The sequence below is a fragment of the Typopeltis vanoorti genome, chromosome 4 (assembly GCF_054136105.1).
Source record: "Typopeltis vanoorti isolate ZY-2024b chromosome 4, IOZ_Tvanoo_1.0, whole genome shotgun sequence".
Taxonomy (NCBI): domain Eukaryota; kingdom Metazoa; phylum Arthropoda; class Arachnida; order Uropygi; family Thelyphonidae; genus Typopeltis; species Typopeltis vanoorti.
The window spans coordinates 50,633,297-50,656,439 of NC_143552.1; the positions used below are offsets into that span (position 1 = coordinate 50,633,297).

At 36.8% G+C, this 23,143-nt stretch overlaps 1 protein-coding gene across 2 annotated transcripts in view; it reads right to left on the minus strand.

Moving 5' to 3' along the window:
• mbc (dedicator of cytokinesis protein myoblast city) overlaps window positions 1-23,143 on the minus strand; it is a 643,249-nt gene that overhangs the window by 310,531 nt on the left and 309,575 nt on the right. For both annotated transcript variants that reach the window (XM_090391142.1, XM_090391141.1), the window contains exon 18: window positions 22,009-22,234. In XM_090391142.1, coding sequence (XP_090247268.1) covers window positions 22,009-22,234 — 226 coding nt within the window. The remainder of the gene's footprint in view (window positions 1-22,008; window positions 22,235-23,143) is intronic.

Here is a 23,143-nt window from a genome sequence, read left to right on the forward strand (position 1 = left end):
AGCAAACGTTTTCTGTAATCAGTCACCATGTGTCATGTTGAATAGATCCCTCTCTTCAATCACTATCAACGCAGGAGTGCCTTAGGGATCTGTTCTATCACCCATCTTGTCTCTCCTACACACAAATTATCTACTCTCAATCATCATTAATCCTATTCACAGCTTTACTGTTAACTTCATTTGTCCTACTTATTCAAATCATGCAACACTCAGACATTCTAAACTTTAAATCATTGCAACCAGTGCCTTAAATAATTTCTCGTACTGCCCTTCAGTGGGGGCAAGGATAACCTGGTTACCTTCAATGCTACCAAAATGCAATCTTGTCCCCCCCCCCCCCTCGAAGAAGGGATTGCTCAGCTCACCTACCTTTATACCTTGAGTAAGACACAAAAATACCAGTCAGAACCAGATCTTGCTCCTTGGACTGACATTTATCTCCAGCCTGTCCAGGTATAAAGATATCAATAGTTTCCACTCTTTTCCACTTAACCCATTACTTTTTTATCCAACCAGCTACTAACTCTGTACAAATCCCATCCTTAGAATACTGTTCATAAATGTTTGGGTTGGTGTACCCAAAACACCTAAATTTTTTGATGATCCAGATGACAGTGATTTGGTTGATAGATGATACCTCTTTCACTTCAACTACTATCTCACTGATGCACAGTTTTAGCTTTGTCTTTTCTACAGAACTTCCATGGTCACTATTCCACTGAACTGGCAGCCACCATTCCTCCACTTACTGTTGGGCCTGCTTAAAAAAAAAAAAAAAAAAGAGAGAAATCTGATTGACAAATTATTATTATGTTACTCCTCACAGATTTCAAAACATTGGCTAGTTTGGTCTATGTCACTCCTCACTACAGGTAGATATATTTTACAGATGCACTGCAATGTGCTATTTCAAATCCTTCTGAAATATACCTTTCACATTTAGTTCTTTTAGCAAAAAACAATGCAAGTTGAAATACCACCAATATGGTATTATACCATAAAGGGTAGAAAGTTTTTTTTTACTTCGTTATAAACTAAATTAAATTTTCCAAGAAATTATATTCTTGTTTAATCCTTTATCCAAGTGGAAGCAAACAAACAACGTTTGCACGCGGAATATCTTCACGACTAGGCTACTTGTATATACTGGCTAATGACTTCACATAATTGCCTTAGTATCCCATAACACAAATCATGCATTCTTTGGGTGCATAATGCTAGGCATTATGGAAAGAGCCACTAGCCTAGCTAGACCAGTTTTGACCTTTACCGAAGTCTCGTCAAGTGGGAGTCAGATCCAAGTGAAAAATCTTTCTACAACTACCTCTAATACAGAGAATTTTAATAATAGGATGTGACACCTTTTCACTACTTGCATATTGGAAATATATGACTTTTCCATTATTTCAACTTTGGTATCTCTTCTAGATGTCTGGCTCCTGCTGATGAGATCTCAATAAAGGTCGAAACGGTCAGGATAGTGGTCCTTCCCATTTATATACACCCAAAAGGATATATGCTTTGGATTATGGGATACTAAGGCAATTAATGTGAAGTCATTAAGCCTCTATACATGTAACCTAGTCATAAAGATACTTCATGTCCAAAATTTGTCCTTTATCCAAGCATAAGCTTGGATCAAGGATTAAACAAGAATATCATTTCTTGGCAAGTTTAAATTTAGTTCTCTGGGTAATCACAAGGATAAACTGATTATATAAGAAATATAAATATAAGAGCCTTGTATAAGTTTTCTTTTTTATGTCATCATTACTTAAAACACACATTATTAGGTTCTTTCATATATCAACTGAAATACGACATTACCGCAGGGCATGTATGAAGTGACAAGCTATGCATTGTCTGAATGAATAGTATTTCCACTCTCCAACTACCAGGTTAATAAGTTTTGAATCCCAGTGTAAACATCAGATATTTCTCAATGTTTTAGGTGGCAAATGAATTGCATCATATGATGCAAAAACACCGTCCTACTTATTACAGACCAAATGGCTTGAAAAAAATTCCACATTTGGTCTCTAAGGCAAGGAAACTGGATTATCTAATCCTTAGGCAACCTATAATCCCAATATGGATAGACTTTTGTTTATAATACTCAGCATTATGCCCTGATTGGGTGAACAGTTTTCTCTCTAGTTACTGTTGTTAGGTATATGTCACAGAGGAAGGCACTCTCTACTTCATTAAGTCTGTTCTTTACACACACACACACACACAAACACACACACATGCATACATATTCTCTCACTGGTCTCAAATTCTATTCATAGTTTAGATCTAAGTTCCAACAGAATAGGTAATATTCTATCATATTGTATATTCTCCTGATGTATATTCATCACTGTCTCAAATTCTATTCATAGTTTAGATCTAAGTTTCAACAGAATAGATACTGCTGAAAGGATGGTGCACTGTGTTGAACTATTGGCATTCATGCATTGCTTCTAGTCATATGGTGGTTGATGGTCCTAAGATGGATGGCTAGATGAAGCTTAAATTTAAGCCACTTTTGTGTTTACGTGATTTGTGGCCTCTTGTTGCTAAAATTTCAAAGAAAATGTGCATATTTGAAGTGATGATATTAAGTGATTTGAAGTGATGAGGTCATTTTAAACCACTGGTTCCTTACTCACTAATGGTCTTAGTTCAGCAAAGCTTTTCTTCTTACATTCTATTAAAGTCAATCTTCCTGATGTTATTTTTAGGACAGCAAAGATTTTAAAAGATTTAGTGTATGCCCAATCCACCTGAAATTTTGTTTTTCTGATTTCAAATTAAAATTTTGCTGATTGTTTTTCTAGGATCTTCATTACTAATAATTTGGGGTCATTATATTTGAAATATACTCTGTGAAATTTGTGAGATGTGTAATCATGTATACTGTGTTGCTGTTGTCTTTAAAAAATGTTTGGGGGAAGGGATGAAACATAATGTGATTAAATGTGAGTTCTTATGTAGAAAAATATCTATTTCGCTAGTGTTAAAAACTTACCTAGGGTTAATATTTGGAAAAGATCAGCAAATACAAGAATATATACTAAAAGGATTAGATATAAATATTCTGTTACCATTAAGTTGAGAGAATGATGTCATTCCTAAGATCCTGTACATAAAAAAGGCTCCATATATCGAACATATTTGCTGTCTGCCTCTTTCAAAAGAAAGAACGTTGACTACTAGACAGACATTCAGCTATTTCAACAAGAATTTATTACAAATCACATATCCATTATAGCTATCTATCTTGTTAACAGAAAAGACTTTTTGGGATTTTGTGGTCAGACTTAAGGTGCTAGAATTGATACATCAACAGGATTATAGGAAAGTACCTAACCAGTGTTCTTCAAACAAGATAGCAGGATTCCTTCTTCTTCTTCAGCTTAATAGACCATTTAGGTCTAATGTTGTCATCCCTAGGTTTCGGTACAGGTCTCTGTTATAAGCTAGATCTGCTGGAAAGTGCTCATCCAGGTGTCTTAAGTCTCTCATTATCACATTCATCCATCCATCATGTTCAAGGTTTTCCTGTGGGTCTTTTCTTGTAAATTTTATTTGTAAGTACTTCTTTGATTAACAGGTCATCTGCTCTCCAAACATGAACAAACCACTCAATTCACATGTTTCTTATAAACAATACAATGTTGGATCTTTGAGAGGTTTCGTAGTTCCTCATTATGTCTTTATTCACACAGCCCAATATTTTGATTCTAAGATGATCCAAAATTTTTTATCAGTATTTTAATGTGATAAGTTTTCTATTATCTCTCTCTCTTTGTTGTTGGCCATTGTTGCAGAGTGAAAAATCTGATCTGTAATTGACTTTCCATTGCAAAGTCACACTGATATTCTCCTATAATGTTTGAAGCATATACATTAATTATTTTCCAGATCAGTGTAGACAATATTTGAAATAAGTGTTCGAGAGAGAGAGAAACCTATAGTTACTGGCTATCATAGGATTTGCTTTTTAAAAAATAGGACACAGTATGGCTGTATTCTAATCAACTGGAATTTCTTTTTTGATGAGTTCATAAATCGCAGTTGTTAAGGGTGTTCTTCCAAATTTTAGAAGTTATGATAACTAATAATTAAGGAATTGACAGCGTATACCAGAAATATAAATTAAATAAACTTTAATATATACTTTCCGATATTTCGGCAAACATCACGTTGCCATCTTCTTGGGAACTTAATACAAAGACACATGCACACAAGTACTACATAACAGCAAATGAGAACCGAAGCTAGGAAGCTAACGTTTCCCTAAAGTCCTGATGGTGCCCCCTGGCGGGCTATATTGGTAGTTCTTGGCCTTTGGGCTGAAGTTCTTCTGATAAATGTTTCCCAAATTTGGGGCAGTCCCTAAGGGCTGAGGCTGATTCCATGAATAGTCTTTCATATTTGAACTTGCTGCAGTGTATTACTGTGGCTTTCTCCTATCTTATTCTGTGGCGAGTATCCAGAGCGTGGTCTGCAAGCCCAGAGTGGCTGTACTGGTGAAATCGGATGTAATCCTTGTGTTCTGAGATTCTGATATTTGCTGTCCTGCCTGTTTGGCCAAAGTAGGACAATTTACAGCTGCAAGGGACCTGGTATACACCAGGTAGGTCTAGGGGAAGTGGTTGGTCTTTAGTGGAGCGGATAAGGGATGCCAATTTTCTATGTGGTCTGTAACAAGTGGTCAAGTCATGTTTTTTTAAGATTTTGTTGATTTTTTCCAAGGTGACTCGGACGTAGGGAATGGTGATGGATTAAGAGTAATCTTTTTTGTGAAAATGGGGGGGGGGGGGAAGGTGGGTTGTGGATAACTGGTTTAAGTATTTTTTGGATTCTTTTTTTTTTTGGGGGGGGGGTAGCTACTGGCTGAGAAAGTGTCACGAATGTGATTTAGTTCAGTGGTTAGGGCTTGATCATTTGAACAGATTATTTTTGCCCTGTTGAATAGTGTCTTAATAACTCCATATTGTTGTGGGGTGGGGTGATGGGATTGTTGGTGAACGTATCTGCCTGTATGGGTGGGTTTTCTATATACTGAGAAAACCAAGGTTCCATCAGGTAGACAGGGGACTAGTGTGTCTAGGAAGGGAAGGTTATTGTTTTCCTCTTTTTCCAGGGTGAACTTGATTCTAGGGTGTTGGTTGTTTAAATGTGTTAGGAAGGAGAGGAGTGAATCCGGGCCATGTGGCCAAATAGGGAACACATCATCAACATAGCGAAGCCATATGGTAGGTTTTTGTGGGGCTGAGTTTAAGGCTTTCTCTTCAAAAGTCTCAATAAAGAAGTTGGCCAAGGGTGGGTTCACCACTTTCCCCACCCTTGGCCAACTTCTTTAGAAGTAAACAGGATGAAATATTTAGTTGGGTGTTGCTATAGACCTGGTAATATGGAGGGTAATGAGAAGGAAATGTATAGGCAAATTGGCCTAGCTAGCAAGAAACAAGTTATCATTATGGGCGACTTTAATTATGGTAATATAGACTGGAAGCAAGAGACTGCATCTGGATGTAAAGAAAATGAGTTTTTGGAGTTTTTGAAAGATAATTACCTTAGGCAGCATGTAACGGAGGGCACACGAGGATCAAGAGTATTGGATTTGATCATCTCATCAGATGATGTTATTATAAATGAGGTGTCAAATCTTCCACCAGTTGGTGAGAGTGACCATGAGGTGATCACGTGCAGGGTGACTAGTCATTCGAGGACATCTGTCAGAAAGGGATATATGTGGAATTATAAGACTGGTAATTACGAAAAGCTCAGAAAACAGCTTGCGATAATAAATTGGAAAGAGGAACTGGATGGAAAGGATATCAATGCTGTTTTGGGCCATACTCAAGAACCAGTTGGTGGAGGCAATATCAGAGGGTATTCCAAGGGTCAAGAGGGTAAATAGAGTGGGTGTAAAATAGATGCATCAAGAGATAAGGTATGCAATCTGGAAGAAGAAGGTATTATGGAAGAAACACAAAATGAGTATTTATAACAACCAGTTGCATGAGAAGTACAAAGAGCAGGCAAGGAAGGTGACTAGCTTGATAAGGGTAGCAAAAATGCAGTATGAGCAGCAGTTAGCTAAAGCGGCCAAAAAAAATCCTAAGGAGTTTTTTCAATATGTCGCCAATAGAAGAAAGAATGATTATGGTAGGATGGGATTGATTGGTGAAAACGGAGGAATGATAACTGCTGCAGAAGATATAGTTGAGATATTTAGTGAGCAATTTCTAAAGGTATTTCATTCTTGTGAATGTGGCATCATGCAGAACTTGAAAGTAGTGGGAAAGGAGGAGGAACTGTTAGTAAGTGAACAGGAGGTATATGAGGAATTCAATAGACTTGATGTAAATAAGGCTGTGGGACGTGATGCTATTTCACCCCATGTCTTGAGGGAATGTGCCAGAGAGTTAACAACAGCTTTTGAATATCTTTTCAACATGAGTCTCTCACTGGGTCAAGTTCCAAAAGAGTGGAAAGAGAGTAAAATTGTTCCAATTCATAAGGGAGGTGATAAGAGTAAGGCTTTGAATTATAGACCAGTCTGTGTGTCTGGAGTTGTGGTCAAGGTATTAGAGAAGTTAGTTAGGAATAAGATTCAGAATTGGGTTGACAACAGAAAAATACTCTTTGGAGGCCAGCATGGATTTACTAAAGGAAGATCGTGCTTTAGCAACCTGCTTACTTTTCATAATAAAGTGACAAATGTATTGGATAAAGGCGTTGCATATACAGTGGTATATTTAGATTTTGCAAAGGCGTTTGATAAATTGCCACATGACAAGCTGGTAATTAAACTGGAACGGATGGGGCTGAACAGTAGATTGGTTTGCTGGATTGGAGATTGGCTGTCTGATAGGTATCAGCGAGTTGTCCATGGAGGAGAGATATCCCAGAAGAGGAAAGTTTTACTAGTGGTGTACCTCAAGGGTCTGTTTTGGGTCCATTGCTGTTTAATTTGTATGTAAATGATATCTGGAGAGGTCTGAATGGTGATGTGCAGTTGTTTGCAGATGATGCAAAGTTTGGGAGAGCTATCGGGAGTAGTGTGGATGCTGTAGCTTTGAAAGAGGACTTGAATACACTGGCTGAATGGGTAAATAAGTGGGGATGTCAATTCCATGTTTCTAAGTGTAAGGTTTTGAAATTTGGGAAGCAGAGATGGGATGTAAAGTACACAATCAGTGCAAATATCTTGGAAGAGGTAGAGGAAATGAGAGATCTGGGAGTGATTGTAGACAAGGACCTAAAATTTTGGGGAAATGTTACTAAAATAGTGAAGACAACACTATTTTAGTAACTATTAGGAAGAGATAGAAGTCAGAGGGAGCCAAATCTGGGGAATAGGGTGGATGTTCCAACAATTCATAGTGCAGATCCTTTAATTTTCCCATTGCCAAAACACCTTTGTGGGAAGGTGCATCCTGATGAAAGATTTTTTTTCTTCTGCAAACCGGGTATTTTTGCATGAATTTTTTCGTCTGGTCTAGTTAAAAGATTGGAATAATATTCCCCAGTTATTGTTTTACCCTTTTCAAGATAATTAATAAACAAAATACTTTTAGCACCCGAAAACACTGATGCCATGACCTTTCCTGCTGATGGAACAGACTTTGTCTTCTTTGGCATTGAACAATTGGCTTCTGTCCACTGTTTTGACTGCTGTTTGGATTCTGGTGTGTAATGGTGAATCCAAGTCTCATCCATAGTAATAAACTGATGCACAGAATCAGTTTTATTCTTAATAAAACACTCCAAGTACCGTTCAGAGATTTTCATGCAAGTGCGATTTTGATCTGCTGTGAGCAAGCATGGCACCCATCTTGCGAAAAGCTTTTTCATTTGCAATTCTTCATGCAAAATATATCCTACATGTTCTTTTGAAAAGTTGGTCCTTGTTGGGGATCTAAATAGCAGAGTAGGAAATGATTGTGAGACATACAAAAATATTTTGGGAAAATTTGGAGAAAAGAGCAAAGCTAATAATAATGGCAAATATCTGTTGGATTTCTGCTCAGGACATGGACTGGTTATTACTAACACCATGTTCCAACATAAAAATGTGCACAAATTCACATGGAGAGAAGAGACTAGGAATAAGAAAAGTCTCATTGACTATGTTATTGTTGATAGTGATGTTTTCTCCCTGGTGCAGGACACCAGAGTGTACAGAGGATTTGAAATTGGAAGTGATCACTATTTAGTCTTGAGCAGGATAAAATTGAATTTAATATTGAAAAGAATAACATGTAAGAAAGTTTTAAAGCAAACAAAAGTTGAGCAGCTCTCAGATGTGAACTGTAGACTAAAATACACAAAGATTATTGAAGAAAAAATGAAAGAGTTTGAGAACAGGAATCAAACCTTGGAGATTCAGTGGCAAACTCTGAAGAAAACATTGATTGATTCTGCCAGAGAGGCATGTGGTGAGGTTGTCTGTAAGGATAAAAAAAATCAGAACTCCCTGGTGGACACAGGAAGTTAAACAGGCAGTGAAGGAAAAGAAGAAAGCATTTCAAAAGTTCCTGTCAAATAAGTCAGCTTGTGCTCTTAGAGAATATAGAGACAAATGCAAGAATGCTAAACACTGTGTAAAACTAGCTAAACGAAAGTCATGGGAGGACTTTGGCAAGAATATAGAAAATAAATATCAATGAAGGTGGCAAAATATTCTGGAGGTTGTTGAAGAAGCTTAAGAATGGAGGAAAGAGTACTGTAAAAGGAATTAGAGATGATAAAGGTGACATGAAAATGGGAGAAAAAGATATCCTTGAAGTATGGAGTAATTACTTTGAAAAACTGCTAAATGAAACAAGCAGTGATGACAGCACAGTGGTAAAAAACACTGACCAGGCATGCAGTCAGGAATATATATCCATACTTGAAGTAGAAAAAGCCATCAAAGGCTTGAAATGTGGAAAGGCAGCAGGAGTAGATGATATTCGACCAGAAATGCTGAAGTATGGTGGTATAAGAGTCTTACAGTGGCTGCACTGCATAGTTCAGAAAGCCTGGACAGAGGGACGAATTCCCGATGATTGGAGTAGAGCTCTAATAGTACCCATATATAAAAAGGGAAATAAAACTGCATGTGAGAATTACAGAGGTATTTCCCTACTGAGTGTTCCTGGCAAGATCTATGCCAGTATACTTGAGAAACGGTTGAGAAGAATTGTGGGAGAAAAGCTTGGTGAAGAACAAGCTGGATTCAGGCCAAATAGAGGCTGTCAGGATCAGATCTTCACTTTACGACAAATAGTCGAGAAAGCATGGGAATATAACAAAGATCTGTATTTAAGTTTTGTCGATTTGGAAAAGGCATATGACAAGGTGCCAAGAGAGAAGCTATTCAACATGCTGCAGTTATATGGTGTCAATGGGGCATTATATCAAGCAATACTTAGTCTTTATTTGAGTTGTAAGTCAGCAGTTAGAATTGAAGGAAGTACAGGAAGATGGTTTAATGTTAAATCTGGTGTGAGACAAGGATGTACATTATCCCCTCTGTTATTCATTATCTATATGGATCACATTATGAAGGAAAGTGGTATTAAACATGATATCAAAATTGGAGATGTTAATGTCAGCTCTTTGCTTTATGCAGACGATGTTATACTTCTAAATAAATCTGCTACAAGTCTGCAAGATTCTCTGACTAAATTGAATAACTGTTGTAATAGATATGGTATGAAGGTCAGCAATAAAAAGACAAAGACAATGAAAATAGGCAGAATCATTGAAAATGTCAACTGTGTTGTGAATGGAGAACCTGTGGAACAAGTGAAACATTTCAGCTACTTAGGCACGATTTTTAGTGAAGATGGTAAATTAAATATAGAAATAGACAACAGAATCAGCAAAGCTGGTATGGTGGGAAGTCAATTGAATAAATTCATATGGAATAAGAGAGAAATTAGTCGGAACACTAAATTAGCTGTATACAAGACAGTGTTCAAACCAGTTTTAACTTATGGATCTGAGAGCTGGGTCAGAAGTAAAACACTTGACCAAAGACTAGAGACCACAGATATGAGAGTCCTGAGAAAGATTATAGGCGTGAACAGATGGCAATCAATGGCAATATCATATTAAAAACGAGGATATTAGGAAAGAACTTGACATTGTCAGCATCCAGGAATGTGTTAGCAGAGTTAATCTCAGGTGGTATGGTCACTTAAACAGAATGGGCGAGGAAAGATTAGCAAAACAAGTGTTCTCTGCCAGGTTGGCAGCAAAACGACCCAGAGGAAGACCAAGATATAGGTGGATCGATACGGTACAAAGTGCTTTAGACGATAGAAATATAAGATCTGATAATGTTGGCGTCTTGACAAGTAACAGACTGATTTGGAGGAAAATTGTAGATAGGAAATTAATAATGATGTAATTTTTTTTTTCATGTAGTACTATCATATCCTGTACACCCCTTGAGGGTACATGGCAGGAATTTGATGATGATGATGATGATGTTCTTTTGCAATGCCTATAGTCTCAAAAATTTCATGCACTTTGACTTGCTGGTCATCCAGTACCATATCTTGCACTTGATCAATGATTTCTGGTGTTGTTACACTTTTTGGACGTCCTTCATGTAGATCATCTTGAAGGCTGGTACAGCCATGTTTAAACTCGAAAGCCCATTTCTTAATTGTCAAAAATGAAGGAGAGAAGTGCCCATAAGCTTTTATGAACTTTGAATGAATTTCTTTTGTCGTTAAACCTTCTTTTACAAAGAATTTTATAACTGCACGATACTCAATTTTATCCATTTCAGGGGATAGAGACAATGCTTTTGCTTCAGACAGCTGTATAAAACAAAGTATTAATAGAATGGCATGCAATTTCACATGGATGCTTATGACAGATGTACCAACTGAGGAAAAAAAAAAATCGTGCAGATAGTGTTGCCATCTATAGTTGAAACGAGAACTTTTCAGACCTCCTTCGTAGAGCTAAAATCATTTTGGTCGATAGACTTACCATATTTTTCCGTGTATAAAAAGAACCCTACTTTTTTGAATTTTAAAATATTGATTAAGAAATCAATATTTTAAACATTGCCACTATCTAATCATACACTCCGTGGGACAAAGTCCAAACTGTCTCTCTGACGCTTTATTTCCATGTTCTTTTGCGTAATTGATGACTTTTAACTTGAATTTTGAAGAATATGATGATCGTTTTGTATTTTCAGACATTTTTATGGGTTAGTGCTCAAAATATTGTTAACGCATTAACTTACCCGCTAACGAGTTGCAGATGCATGAATACTTTTAGAGTTCCGATTGGTTTATACAGAATCAGTCATTAATGACATCGATCGACAGAGTTAACAAAGGCTAGTGATTGGTAGAAGTCTGTTTGCAGAGACAAGTTACCGGCAGTTTTGCCACGGCAACCACAGGTCTCTCAACTGGTTACCTCCCTGTGTATAAGACAATCCCCCAATTTTTGTCTAAAAATTAGAAAAAGTATTGTTTTATACATGGAAAATAACGGTATATGTTGGTTACTCATCACTCATTTTTAAGGAAATAACAAGGTATACTAAAATGTTAATTATAATAACTTTAAGACTTTCCTATATTTTGATATGTTACATTGCCGTCATCAGGAATCCCAAAAACAAATATATGTGCACACATGCACACACTGAACAAATGAGGCTGAAGAAAGGCAACCAAGTCAGGCCCAGATCCTATATAGCATCCCGCAGTGGGTGGTCTTGGGCTTTAGACTGAAGATCTGAGGATAAGTGCTTCCCAAATTTGGGGCAGTCTCTTTTCAACTGCATTGACAATAGCTAGGAAACCTAGTTGAAACTCCTACAAATATTAAATGATTTTTCCTAATTATTTTTCCTGAAATAAAGTATTATCATTATGATACCATATAGAAGTACATTAGTTGTAGATTGGTAAAGACTATGGTGTGTGTGTGGAAGGGATTAATTAATTAGTAAGTCACTGCTGTTGATGGTTGTCTCTTTCAGTCTTGCACTCTCATGATTTTATCCATCTGGAGTTAAACCCTAGTAAGAGTTCAGCATATAAGTGAATGTGCATAAACACTGGCCAAACATCAAATTCACTTCATGTGAATGTTAATTCACAAGAAGTGAATTAACATTCCCTATGAACTCTGAACATTGATTCTACACTACAAACTTGTACACCACTGCCCAGATGCTGAAGAGACCTCCTTCCTGATAATGGACATTTACGAGGGTGGTCTGAAAAGTTCTCGGCCTTGACCAGAGATGGCAACACTATCAGCAAATTTTTCTTTTTCTAAGTTGGTACATCTGTCATAAGCATCCATGTGAAATTGCAAGTCATTCTATCAAGTAGTTTGTTTTATACAGCTGTCTGAAGCAAAAGCATTGTCTATATCCCTTGAAATGGATAAAATTTAAAATTGTGCAGTTATAAAATTCTTTGTAAAAAAAGGTTTAACGCCAAAAGAAATTCACTCGAAGTTCATAAAAAAGTTTTATGAACACTTTATGGGCACTCTTCTCCTTCATTTTTGACAATTAAGAAATGGGCTTCAAAGTTTAAACGTGGCCATACCAGCCTTGAAGATGATCCACGTGAAGGATGTCCAAAAAGTGTAACAACATCAGAAATCATTGATCAAGTGCACGATACGGTATTGGATGACTGGCAAGTTAAAGTGCATGAAATTGCTGAGACTATAGGCATTTCAAAAGAATGTGTAGGATATATTCTGTATGCAAATGAAAAAGCTTTGCACAAAGATGGGTGCCATGCTTGCTCACAGCAGATCAAAATCGCACTCGCATGAAAATCTCTGAACGGTACTTGGATTGTTTTAAACAAGAATAAAACTGATTTTGTGCATCGATTTATTACTATGAATGAGACTTGGATTCACCATTACACACCAGAATCCAAACAGCAGTCAAAACAGTGGACAGAAGCTGGTTGTTCAGCGCCAAAGAAGACAAAGTCGATTCCATCAGCAGGAAAGGTCATGGCATCGGTGATTTTGGGATGCTAAAGCATTTTGTTTATTAATTATCTTGAAAAGAGCAAAACAATAACCGAGGAATATTATTCCGATCTTTTAACCAGACTAGAAGAAAAAAATTCGTCAGAAAAGACCCGGTTTGCAGAAGAAAAAAAAATCATCTTTCATCAGGACAATGCACCTGCCACAAAGGTGTTTTGGCAATGGGAAAATTAAGGGATCTGCACTATGAATTGTTGGAATATCCACCTTATTCCCCAGATTTGGCTCCCTCTAACTTCTATCTCTTCCCAAAACTAAAACTCTTCTTCACTGGTCAGCGTTTTTCTTTGAATCAAGAGATGATTGCAGCTGTAGTGGGATATTTTGCAGATCTTACTGAGAACCACTACAGGGATAATGGTGCTGGAGCTTCAAGGAATAAATGTATTAGTCTTAAGGGAGATTATGTTGAAAAATAAAAATAATTTTGAAATTATAAATTCGTTTTTTCATTGTTAGGCCAAGAACTTTTCACACCACCCTCGTAGCATACCAAGTACAATTCTCACTATAGGAAACTCCTTCTCTTATGAACTGCAAGAATGTTTGTTAGAATGGATAGTTTGCTGCAGGCAATTACTGCCGCTTATACATATTCTGATATTCTAAACTGAATTCTATTCTTTCCTTTTGTGTACTTTATCATATGCCTATTTTCATAGTTATAATAATGATGAATATATTGGTAAAAGTTTACCAGATATATTTGGTAGATGTCTAACGGAAGTACCTTAACATTTAAAAAGGGCAGGGGGAATGGAAACTTCTTTTTTAACTATCTGATACATCATTAAGATCCTAATTTACGCTCACTCGTAGACCTACACTTTTTACTGTGTAGGCATTTGGAACCAAAATCCTGTGGAATAGGTTGGTTAGTCCTTATTCCTGGAGGTGTCCTACATCTGTAGAGGTGCGTGTTCATGGGGCCAGTTTGCCTGCTTTCGGAAGGAAAAACCCTGCAGTCTATGCCCAAGACCGGCTAACTTAGCTATGTCTGAGAAAGATCCTAAGCTCCTCACGTTGGCGATGGGAATCGAACTCAGGACACTCCTTTCCCAGGCATACGGTTGTGAAGCGCATAGCCACTTGGCTAACCACATGGATGCATAATTCATATGTTTTCCATATACAAGTAAAAAAGGTTTATCACCTTATTATTAATTGCTCTGAATGAGTTATAGTTGTGGAAAGTTTCTGCACTTGCTTACAATGCATATTATACTTGATAATAAATTATCAACCTTGGTATCTTTTTGGATCTGGCTCCTGATGATGAGACCTCAATAAAGGGTGAAACCAGTCTGGATAGTAATCCTTGCCATAATGTTTCTGCATTATAGCACACTAAGTCAATTAATGTGAAATCAACAGCTTCTATATACGAGTAAACTAGTCATGAAGTTACTTTGCACTTATACTTGAGTATAGAGTATAGAATTAAATCAAGAGCATAATAATATGCATTATATATAATATAATCAATACATTATGGAAAATTATGGAGACAACTACCGTGTCGAGCTAAACTTTAGTTTAATATGAACCAAAATGATTTAACGCTTCGACCTTCATATCAAGGTCATCATCTGGAGCATACACATATATACAGAAAAACAAGCTGCACTACAATCTATATGGTTTGCTAAAGTTACTGACCAATGGTTATAACAATTATTGGCCTGACCTCTGGTGAAAAAAATATATATAGACATGTTGCTCTCCAGCCCAATTTAATTTTGTAACCTAATAGATAATAATAATAGGACTCTAGCTTTGATGTAGTAAAGGTTTTTTTTTTGTCCTCCAGAGGTCAGGCCAATAATTGTTGTAACGGTTGGTCAGTAACCATGTAGATTGTAGTGTAGCTCGTTTCTCTGTATATATGTGTATGTTCCAGATAATGACCTTGATATGAAGGTCGAAACGTCGAGTGTTCATTTTGGTTTATATTAAACTAAAGTTTTGCTCTAACACGGTAGTTGTCTCTATAATTTTTCATAATGTATTCTGATCACCATGTAAGCATGAAAGAAAGGATAACATAATCAACTATTATAACTGGTTATAACATACATCCAAGCAGGAAAACTTTCCACAACTTTCACTAATACCATCAAAGAAAGAGTAATAATACACATTTTTGCTAACTTGGGGGGGGGGGGAGGCATAAGTCATTTATTTATTATTTACTTTCCCATAAATAATGTAAAATAAATAATAAATAAATGCCTAAAGCATTTATTACTCCAAAGGGAGTAGGTGGAACTCTTTTAACATTAACAAAATTTTTTGAAGATGCGAGTAGCCAGTTCGAATCCTTTTAGGTCTATTGATATTGAGCATAAGCTATCATTTTGGGAGGGAGGGGGGGGGAGCAAAGAAGAGAGAGTAGAAAAAACATGTGCTGCCATTGCCATTTTGTGGCCCTAAACCCTAACATTCATATCGTTAACTGTATCAGTGTGAAGTCTATGGTCAAGTTTTCTGACATGCAGTGTTAAAATCCATACCACTTGATTTTATTTTTTAAAAAAAACCTAGTTGTCCATGCCAAAGATCAACTAATCTTGAAACCAGATGAAGACTTAGAAAAAGTTCCTCTAAAAAAGCAACTAGGTCATTTTTCAGGCAGTATATCACTATGGATGCAAACACCATTTCCACATGACATACCACAAATAACATATACAAGTTAAATTTTATTTTTCCTGCAACTTTATCAATGGTTACAATTTTAATTGTCACATTTGTAGAACTTCTATTTTTCTTAAAAGCAAATTACAAAGTCACTATAAACTAGGTAAGGTATTTTAGAATGTTATCTTAGAGGCTTAATGGAATGAAAAATAACACTGAGAAAGAAAAAAAGAATTAAAAATATCATTTAATTCTTGCAATATTTCATCTCACTCACTGAGACATTGTCAGGGAGTAAAACAGGAGACTTGTAGCACATACACAAAAAGCAACACAAAACTAAGTGAAACATATGGATGAAAGACTAGAGTGCTAACTAGGTGAAGCACCCTCTGAACCTGATTCTCTTCTAAATTTATGCAATGGAGCATAGTGTTCTTTTTCCAACTGAATCTATGAGACGTATAAAAAAAGCACAGTCCACAAGGCCCAACAGATCATAGTCATGACTGCAGATGTATCTTTTGCATTCTTCTATGCAGATGGCTGATTTTCCTGTCTGTCCATAGTAGGCCAATTTGTAGGAACAAGGGACTTTAGGCACAGAGAGAGGTGGGAACTGATCTTTAGTAGAACATATAAGGGTAGAAAGCTTTCGGTGGGGCTCGAAAGCGATATATTTCTTTAAGACACTGGCTATTTTTTCTGAAGTGACTCTCACATAGGAGATGATAGCATTACTACAATCTTTCAGAAGAGAACTTCGAGAAATGGGAGAAGGATTGATTATTTTTTTGGATACTGTGGGAACTACAACCATTAGATAAGGTGCAATGTATATGATTAAGTTTTGATGTAAGAGAGGACTTATTGGAACAAAGGTTATATACTCTGTTGGTTAGTGTTTTAATGACACCATATTGTTGAGGGAGGGTGGGGTAATGAGAAAGTTTGTGACTGTATCTGCCTGTGTGAATGTGTTTCCTGTATACTGAAAAGGACAAGTTCCCATTGGGAAGACATGTTACCAAGGTGTCTGGAAAGGCTAAACTATTATTAGTTTCTTGTTCAATGGCAAACTAGATTCTATGAAGACCATTGAGGTGAGAGAGTCTAATGTGTCATGTCTGGGCCATGAGACCATATGGAGAACACATCATCCTTATATCTTAACTAGATAGAAGGTTTGAAAGGGGTTGAGTCAAGAGCTTGTTTTTCAAAAGATTCCATAAAAAAATTAGCAAGGGGTGGGGGGGGGGGAGAACTCTCATAGAGGTATCCTCTCTATCTGTTTATAAATTTTGTGCTTCCAAGACAAATATCCAGAATGGATAGCAAAGGAAAATAGATCAGTAATATCAAGAGGAAAAACTTTATAAGTAATAAGGTTTCATTTAAGAGAATATTGGTGAACAGTATGGTGATATCAAAGCTAATCAAAATATATGTATTATTTAACATTAAATTGTCTGCGTGGTTAGCCTAGTGGCTTTGCGCTTCGCAACCATATGCCTGGGGAAGGAGAGTCTTAGGTTTGATTCCCGTCAACGATGTGAGGAGCTCAAGGATCTTCCTCAGCCATAGCCAAGTTAGCCGGTCTTGGGCGTGGACAGCAGGGTTTTTTCCGCCAGTTCATCTGGTGTTTTTCATCCCGCAAGCAGGCAAACTGGTCCGAGGACACACACACACGGATTACAGTCAGGAATACTGACCTAGCCATAGGTCTGATTCATCAGCCTATGCCAGTTCCAAAGCCCGGATAAAATTTGGGGGGGACTAGATGGTACCGTGAACTCCCGGATAAAGGGGGAACGCTATATCATCACACGGAATTTATTTATTTAACATTAAATTCTCAATATAAGTTTTAAAATGGATAGTGTTTTTTTTTATATAGGAAGTGGTATGACCAGTGAGTGAAGTAAGAGCACTTGTTTAATAAATTTAGTTTAATCCTTTATCCAAGTGTGAGCAAACAAAGTTTGCGCCTGAAAGTATCTTCAGGACTGGGTTAAGGTGGTACACACCAGGGCAACTCGTTGCAAAGGTGGAGCAAGCTACCAACACTCCTATCCTAGTATCTCCTATAATGCAAAACACATCTCCTTGCAGATATGTCTATTGTTATGCATTAAGGGAAGGGCCACTACCCAGACCGGTTTCGACCTTTATTGAGGTCTCTTCAGTGGGAGCCAGGCCCAAGTCGAGATATCAGGCAGAAGCATTTGCAGGTCATCTCCACCTATAGGAATTGCCAATTGGTGTGCCACCCTTTTTTAATAAATTACTCTGGATTTAGAGAAAGATGTTGAAAGTTTATTTTCCACTTGGTTAGAGTATAATAAATTTAGTTTAATCCTTTATCCAAGTGTGAGCAAACAAAGTTTGCGCCTGAAAGTATCTTCAGGACTGGGTTAAGGTGGTACACACCAGGGCAACTCGTTGCAAAGGTGGAGCAAGCTACCAACACTCCTATCCTAGTATCTCCTATAATGCAAAACACATCTCCTTGCGGATATGTCTATTGTTATGCATTAAGGGAAGGGCCACTACCCAGACCGGTTTCGACCTTTATTGAGGTCTCTTCAGTGGGAGCCAGGCCCAAGTCGAGATATCAGGCAGAAGCATTTGCAGGTCATCTCCACCTATAGGAATTGCCAATTGGTGTGCCACCCTTTTTTAATAAATTACTCTGGATTTAGAGAAAGATGTTGAAAGTTTATTTTCCACTTGGTTAGAGTATAATAAATTTAGTTTAATCCTTTATCCAAGTGTGAGCAAACAAAGTTTGCGCCTGAAAGTATCTTCAGGACTGGGTTAAGGTGGTACACACCAGGGCAACTCGTTGCAAAGGTGGAGCAAGCTACCAACACTCCTATCCTAGTATCTCCTATAATGCAAAACACATCTCCTTGCGGATATGTCTATTGTTATGCATTAAGGGAAGGGCCACTACCCAGACCGGTTTCGACCTTTATTGAGGTCTCTTCAGTGGGAGCCAGGCCCAAGTCGAGATATCAGGCAGAAGCATTTGCAGGTCATCTCCACCTATAGGAATTGCCAATTGGTGTGCCACCCTTTTTTAATAAATTACTCTGGATTTAGAGAAAGATGTTGAAAGTTTATTTTCCACTTGGTTAGAGTATAATAAATTTAGTTTAATCCTTTATCCAAGTGTGAGCAAACAAAGTTTGCGCCTGAAAGTATCTTCAGGACTGGGTTAAGGTGGTACACCTTAATGCATAACAATAGACATATCCGCAAGGAGATGTGTTTTGCATTATAGGAGATACTAGGATAGGAGTGTTGGTAGCTTGCTCCACCTTTGCAACGAGTTGCCCTGGTGTGTACCACCTTAACCCAGTCCTGAAGATACTTTCAGGCGCAAACTTTGTTTGCTCACACTTGGATAAAGGATTAAACTAAATTTATTATACTCTAACCAAGTGGAAAATAAACTTTCAACAAGAGCACTTGTTGTTTTGCTAATTTATATCATCGGGAATCTGTAGCATCTATTATAAGTCTTAGTAAAGCAATTAGGTTTGCATATTTTTAGTCATCTGTATATCTGAGGTAGGTGGATGAGAACTGAAGGCTTTGAGTTTTATGGTGATTTCAGGAGACCAGGAAGAAACTTTTTTTGAGCTGAGCAGACTTTTCAATTTTTTGACCTGAGATTTGATGGGATCGTAATTTAAATCCAGATGGTGGAGTGGTCTCTGAGAATGATGTCCATTTTTCTATTCACTGTTATTAAGAATAAGACTTAATACCAGTGAACTTGTCGTATCAGGTGATGACTATACTGCTATTCTTTGCATTTCTTGAGGGCAATGAGTTGGCAAGATGATAGATTTCTTTTAGGGGAGGGGGAGCGAAGACTGAAAAAGAATGCTGGCAAAGTCAAGCCTAATGTTGTTAGCTATTTCCAGAGCTAAATTATGGATCCATATTCGATGTTGAACATCAGGTCTACTGCTGGTATTTGCTTCAGAACAACACCAAAATTATGGCCAAAATTGACTAAGGTCAATGACGGCAGCATTGCTAAACCTTTTTGATGACATGTTAGCTATTGTATGAAGGGGTTGAACTAGAGGTACTGGTTTAGAATCCAGAAGACTGTTGCACTTTTTGATGTGTTTATTTTTTATTTTTACAAATTCTTTCTGAGCAGAGGCTTCTGAAATATCAAAGAGAATGGTAGAGGAGTTCAGTGTTCAGAATAGCTGAGAGCTACAACTGCAATAAGCTGATGGTTGGAATGGCAGCAGCAATGATGATATAGCAGCGATCGGTTCTCATAATAGAGTAAAACTCATGTACTTGTAGATATGGAGGGCTGTTTTAAATTTGAACTTGACTTTCAATTTCACACAGTTTGGTAATATTTCTGTATCCTGATATTTGTGAGAAAGGCCAGCCTGTTTAATTCTCTAGACAATCAAAGTTTCAACTTATCGTAATGTTTTGCTTTGTGCACTCTATCTTCACCATGAATAATCATAATCTGTGTGTTAGAGACTTAATGGAATGAAACAGTGCACTGAGAAAGGATTAAAAATATTATTCAATTCTAATATTTCATTCCATTCACTGAAACATCACCAGGGAGTACAACATGAGACGTAACACACACACACACACACACACACGCACACACACACGCACACACACAAAGGCAACATGTAAAGACTAGGTGGGGCACCCTCTGTGGGCACCTGTAGTCTCCACAGGTGGTGTGTTCTCCATTTCGCTTCATGACCTAGATACATTACTCTTTCCTCTTTCAACTCAATAGTATTCATCCTAGAATCCAGTTTACCATGAAAAAAGAAATTAGTAATAGTTTAGATTTTAAAAGACACCTTAATGACATGCCTATCCCATAGTAACCTGTCCTTTTCAGTATACAGGAAACCTGCCTACAAAGGCAGATACATTCACAAACTTTCCCATCACCCCCCCCCCCCTGCACAAACCTCAACAATATAGTATCATTAAAACACTAACCAACTGAGAATAACTTAATTCTAACGAGTCCTCTCTTATAGTAGAACTTAATCATATACATCACACCTTCATATCTAATGGCTACAGTTCTCAAGGTGTCAAAAAAAAAAAAAAAAATCCTTCCCATAATCCTTGACCTTCTCTTCAGAAAGATTTTACTAATGCTATCATTATCATCTCCTATGTGAGAGGGGGGGGGGGATGATAATATCTCTGCACAGCTTTCAAGCTCCACTGCAAGCTTGCGACCCTTATATGTTCTACAAAAAATTAACTCTCACCTCTCTATGTGTCTGGAATATATAAAGTGCTCTATTCCTACAAGTTAGCCTACTATTGACAGACAGGAAGATCAGCCAATAGCCACACAGAAGAATGCAAAAAATACACCTACAGTCATGACTATGGTGAATCGAGCCTTGCAGACCGTGCTCTAGATATGGCTCATAGAATCAGTTGGAAAAAGACCACCATGCCCGACTGCAGTCAATTTAGAAGAGAAAGAAAGACTATATTTAGAATATGCAGCTGCTCTCAGAAATTAGCATAATTTAAATAAACATGATTACATTAAACTTCCCAAAATATGGGAAATTGTAATTATTATATTGCTGGATTTAATATCCACTTTGCTTATGTAACAGGAAATTCTAATTCTTGGAGATCCCAGTTTACATACTAGGATGAAAAACAGGTGCCCCACCTAGTTAGGACTCTAGTCTTTTGACTAAATGTTTCACTCAGTTTTGTGTTGCCTGTGTGTGTGTGTTACAAGTCTCACAGTGTACTCCCTGACAATGTCTAAATGATTGAGATGACATACTGGAAGAATTAAATAATGTTTTAAATTCTTTCACAGTGCTGTTTTGCTCCATTAAACCTCTAACACGAATTTCTCTCAAAACTTAAGTCTTATTCCCTCTCCTGCAAAACAAGCAAACTGGCTGGAAGAATACATGCAGTTAACAGACATAACACACTGGCCCCATAGTCTGATTTGATTTGGCCATAATCTCAAATAACAACTGTTGAAAGTTTTTCATAATCAGTCTGGATAAAGTGCGACCACTTCTTGACTATATGGCATGTCATAAAGAAACAGTTTTTAGACTAAGTGGTTATACTCATCATTGGCTACTCACCATTTTTTATTTATTTATCTAGATGCTATATAGGAGGAGGAAAAAAAAAATTTCTTACTAAAAATGAAGAAATTATATTTGCACAATATAATTTCTTCAAAAAAGCATTCATTTTTAAGTTTTTGTCTGACACTATAAATGATATAATAAAATAACACCTTACCATTTTGTGTGAGTTTTGTTGAACAGACTTGGGTATCAATGCTGAAAGAATCTTTAGTACTTAATGTTAATCCACCAACTTGACAAGTACTCGAAGAATGTCTAGTAGGCCCATTCCCTTGGCTTCCTGATGATGTTCCAAATCCCACATAATTTTCAAGTTCTGTTTTTGTAGATGGCATTAGTAAATAGCCAATATCTCCTTCTTCAAACCGTTTATGATCAATCTGTACAGTGATATGAAGAAAGTGATTTGTTCTAAATGTAGTCAGCCTTATATGAAATAACAATTCTTAATGATACTGCCTAAGAATAAAGATAACAAATTCAAAAAATTCCATAATCTTATTTTTATAGATTAATTTTTTAAAAGTTATTATTATTATTACTATAATATGTGCATATTCACGGAGTCCAAAATTCATTGTAGCAGACTCACATCCAACGCAATGACAAAACTCTCATGACTACTTATGGCAAACTATTCCACATATTCAACAAACTAATTAACATGTCCTTGCTAACCAAGGCATTAAACAACCAGCATGGATGACCCACTCTTTGATCTGGTCATGTACTCAAACATTTCTTAAGTATCTATATATCTGTCTATATATATGGATATCTATATATCCATAAAACCGTTTTAGTAACTTCTGTGTTTCTATCACATTTCTCTTTTCAATCAATTTTGATCACTCGCCTTTGAATCTTCTCCACTACTACCATTACCAAGAAATCCACACAGAAAACTACAAAAAATGCACAGCTTGTAATTAGGGTTTGTCAGTTTTTAAAAACCTTTTTTTTTCCAATAAATTTGTAAAATTTGAAAACCGATTTTTAAATTTAAAAAACCAGTTTCAGATACTAGAATTAATATGTAAAAATTAATTAATTATTTAATTTAAAATGTTAACATTTTGATTGAAACCGATGTATATATTACAAGTGAGGAATTGGCAGATGAAGTAGAGTGTGAAGATGACTACAGCGAGGATTTTTTAAATTCCCTTGATCTAGATAATGACTGTGGATTCCCTATGTTGTCTGACAACCACAAACAATCAATTTCCCAAATTAGAAAAATTTGCAAACTTCTTAGAAAATCTCCTGTAAGAGATAGCATCCTTCAG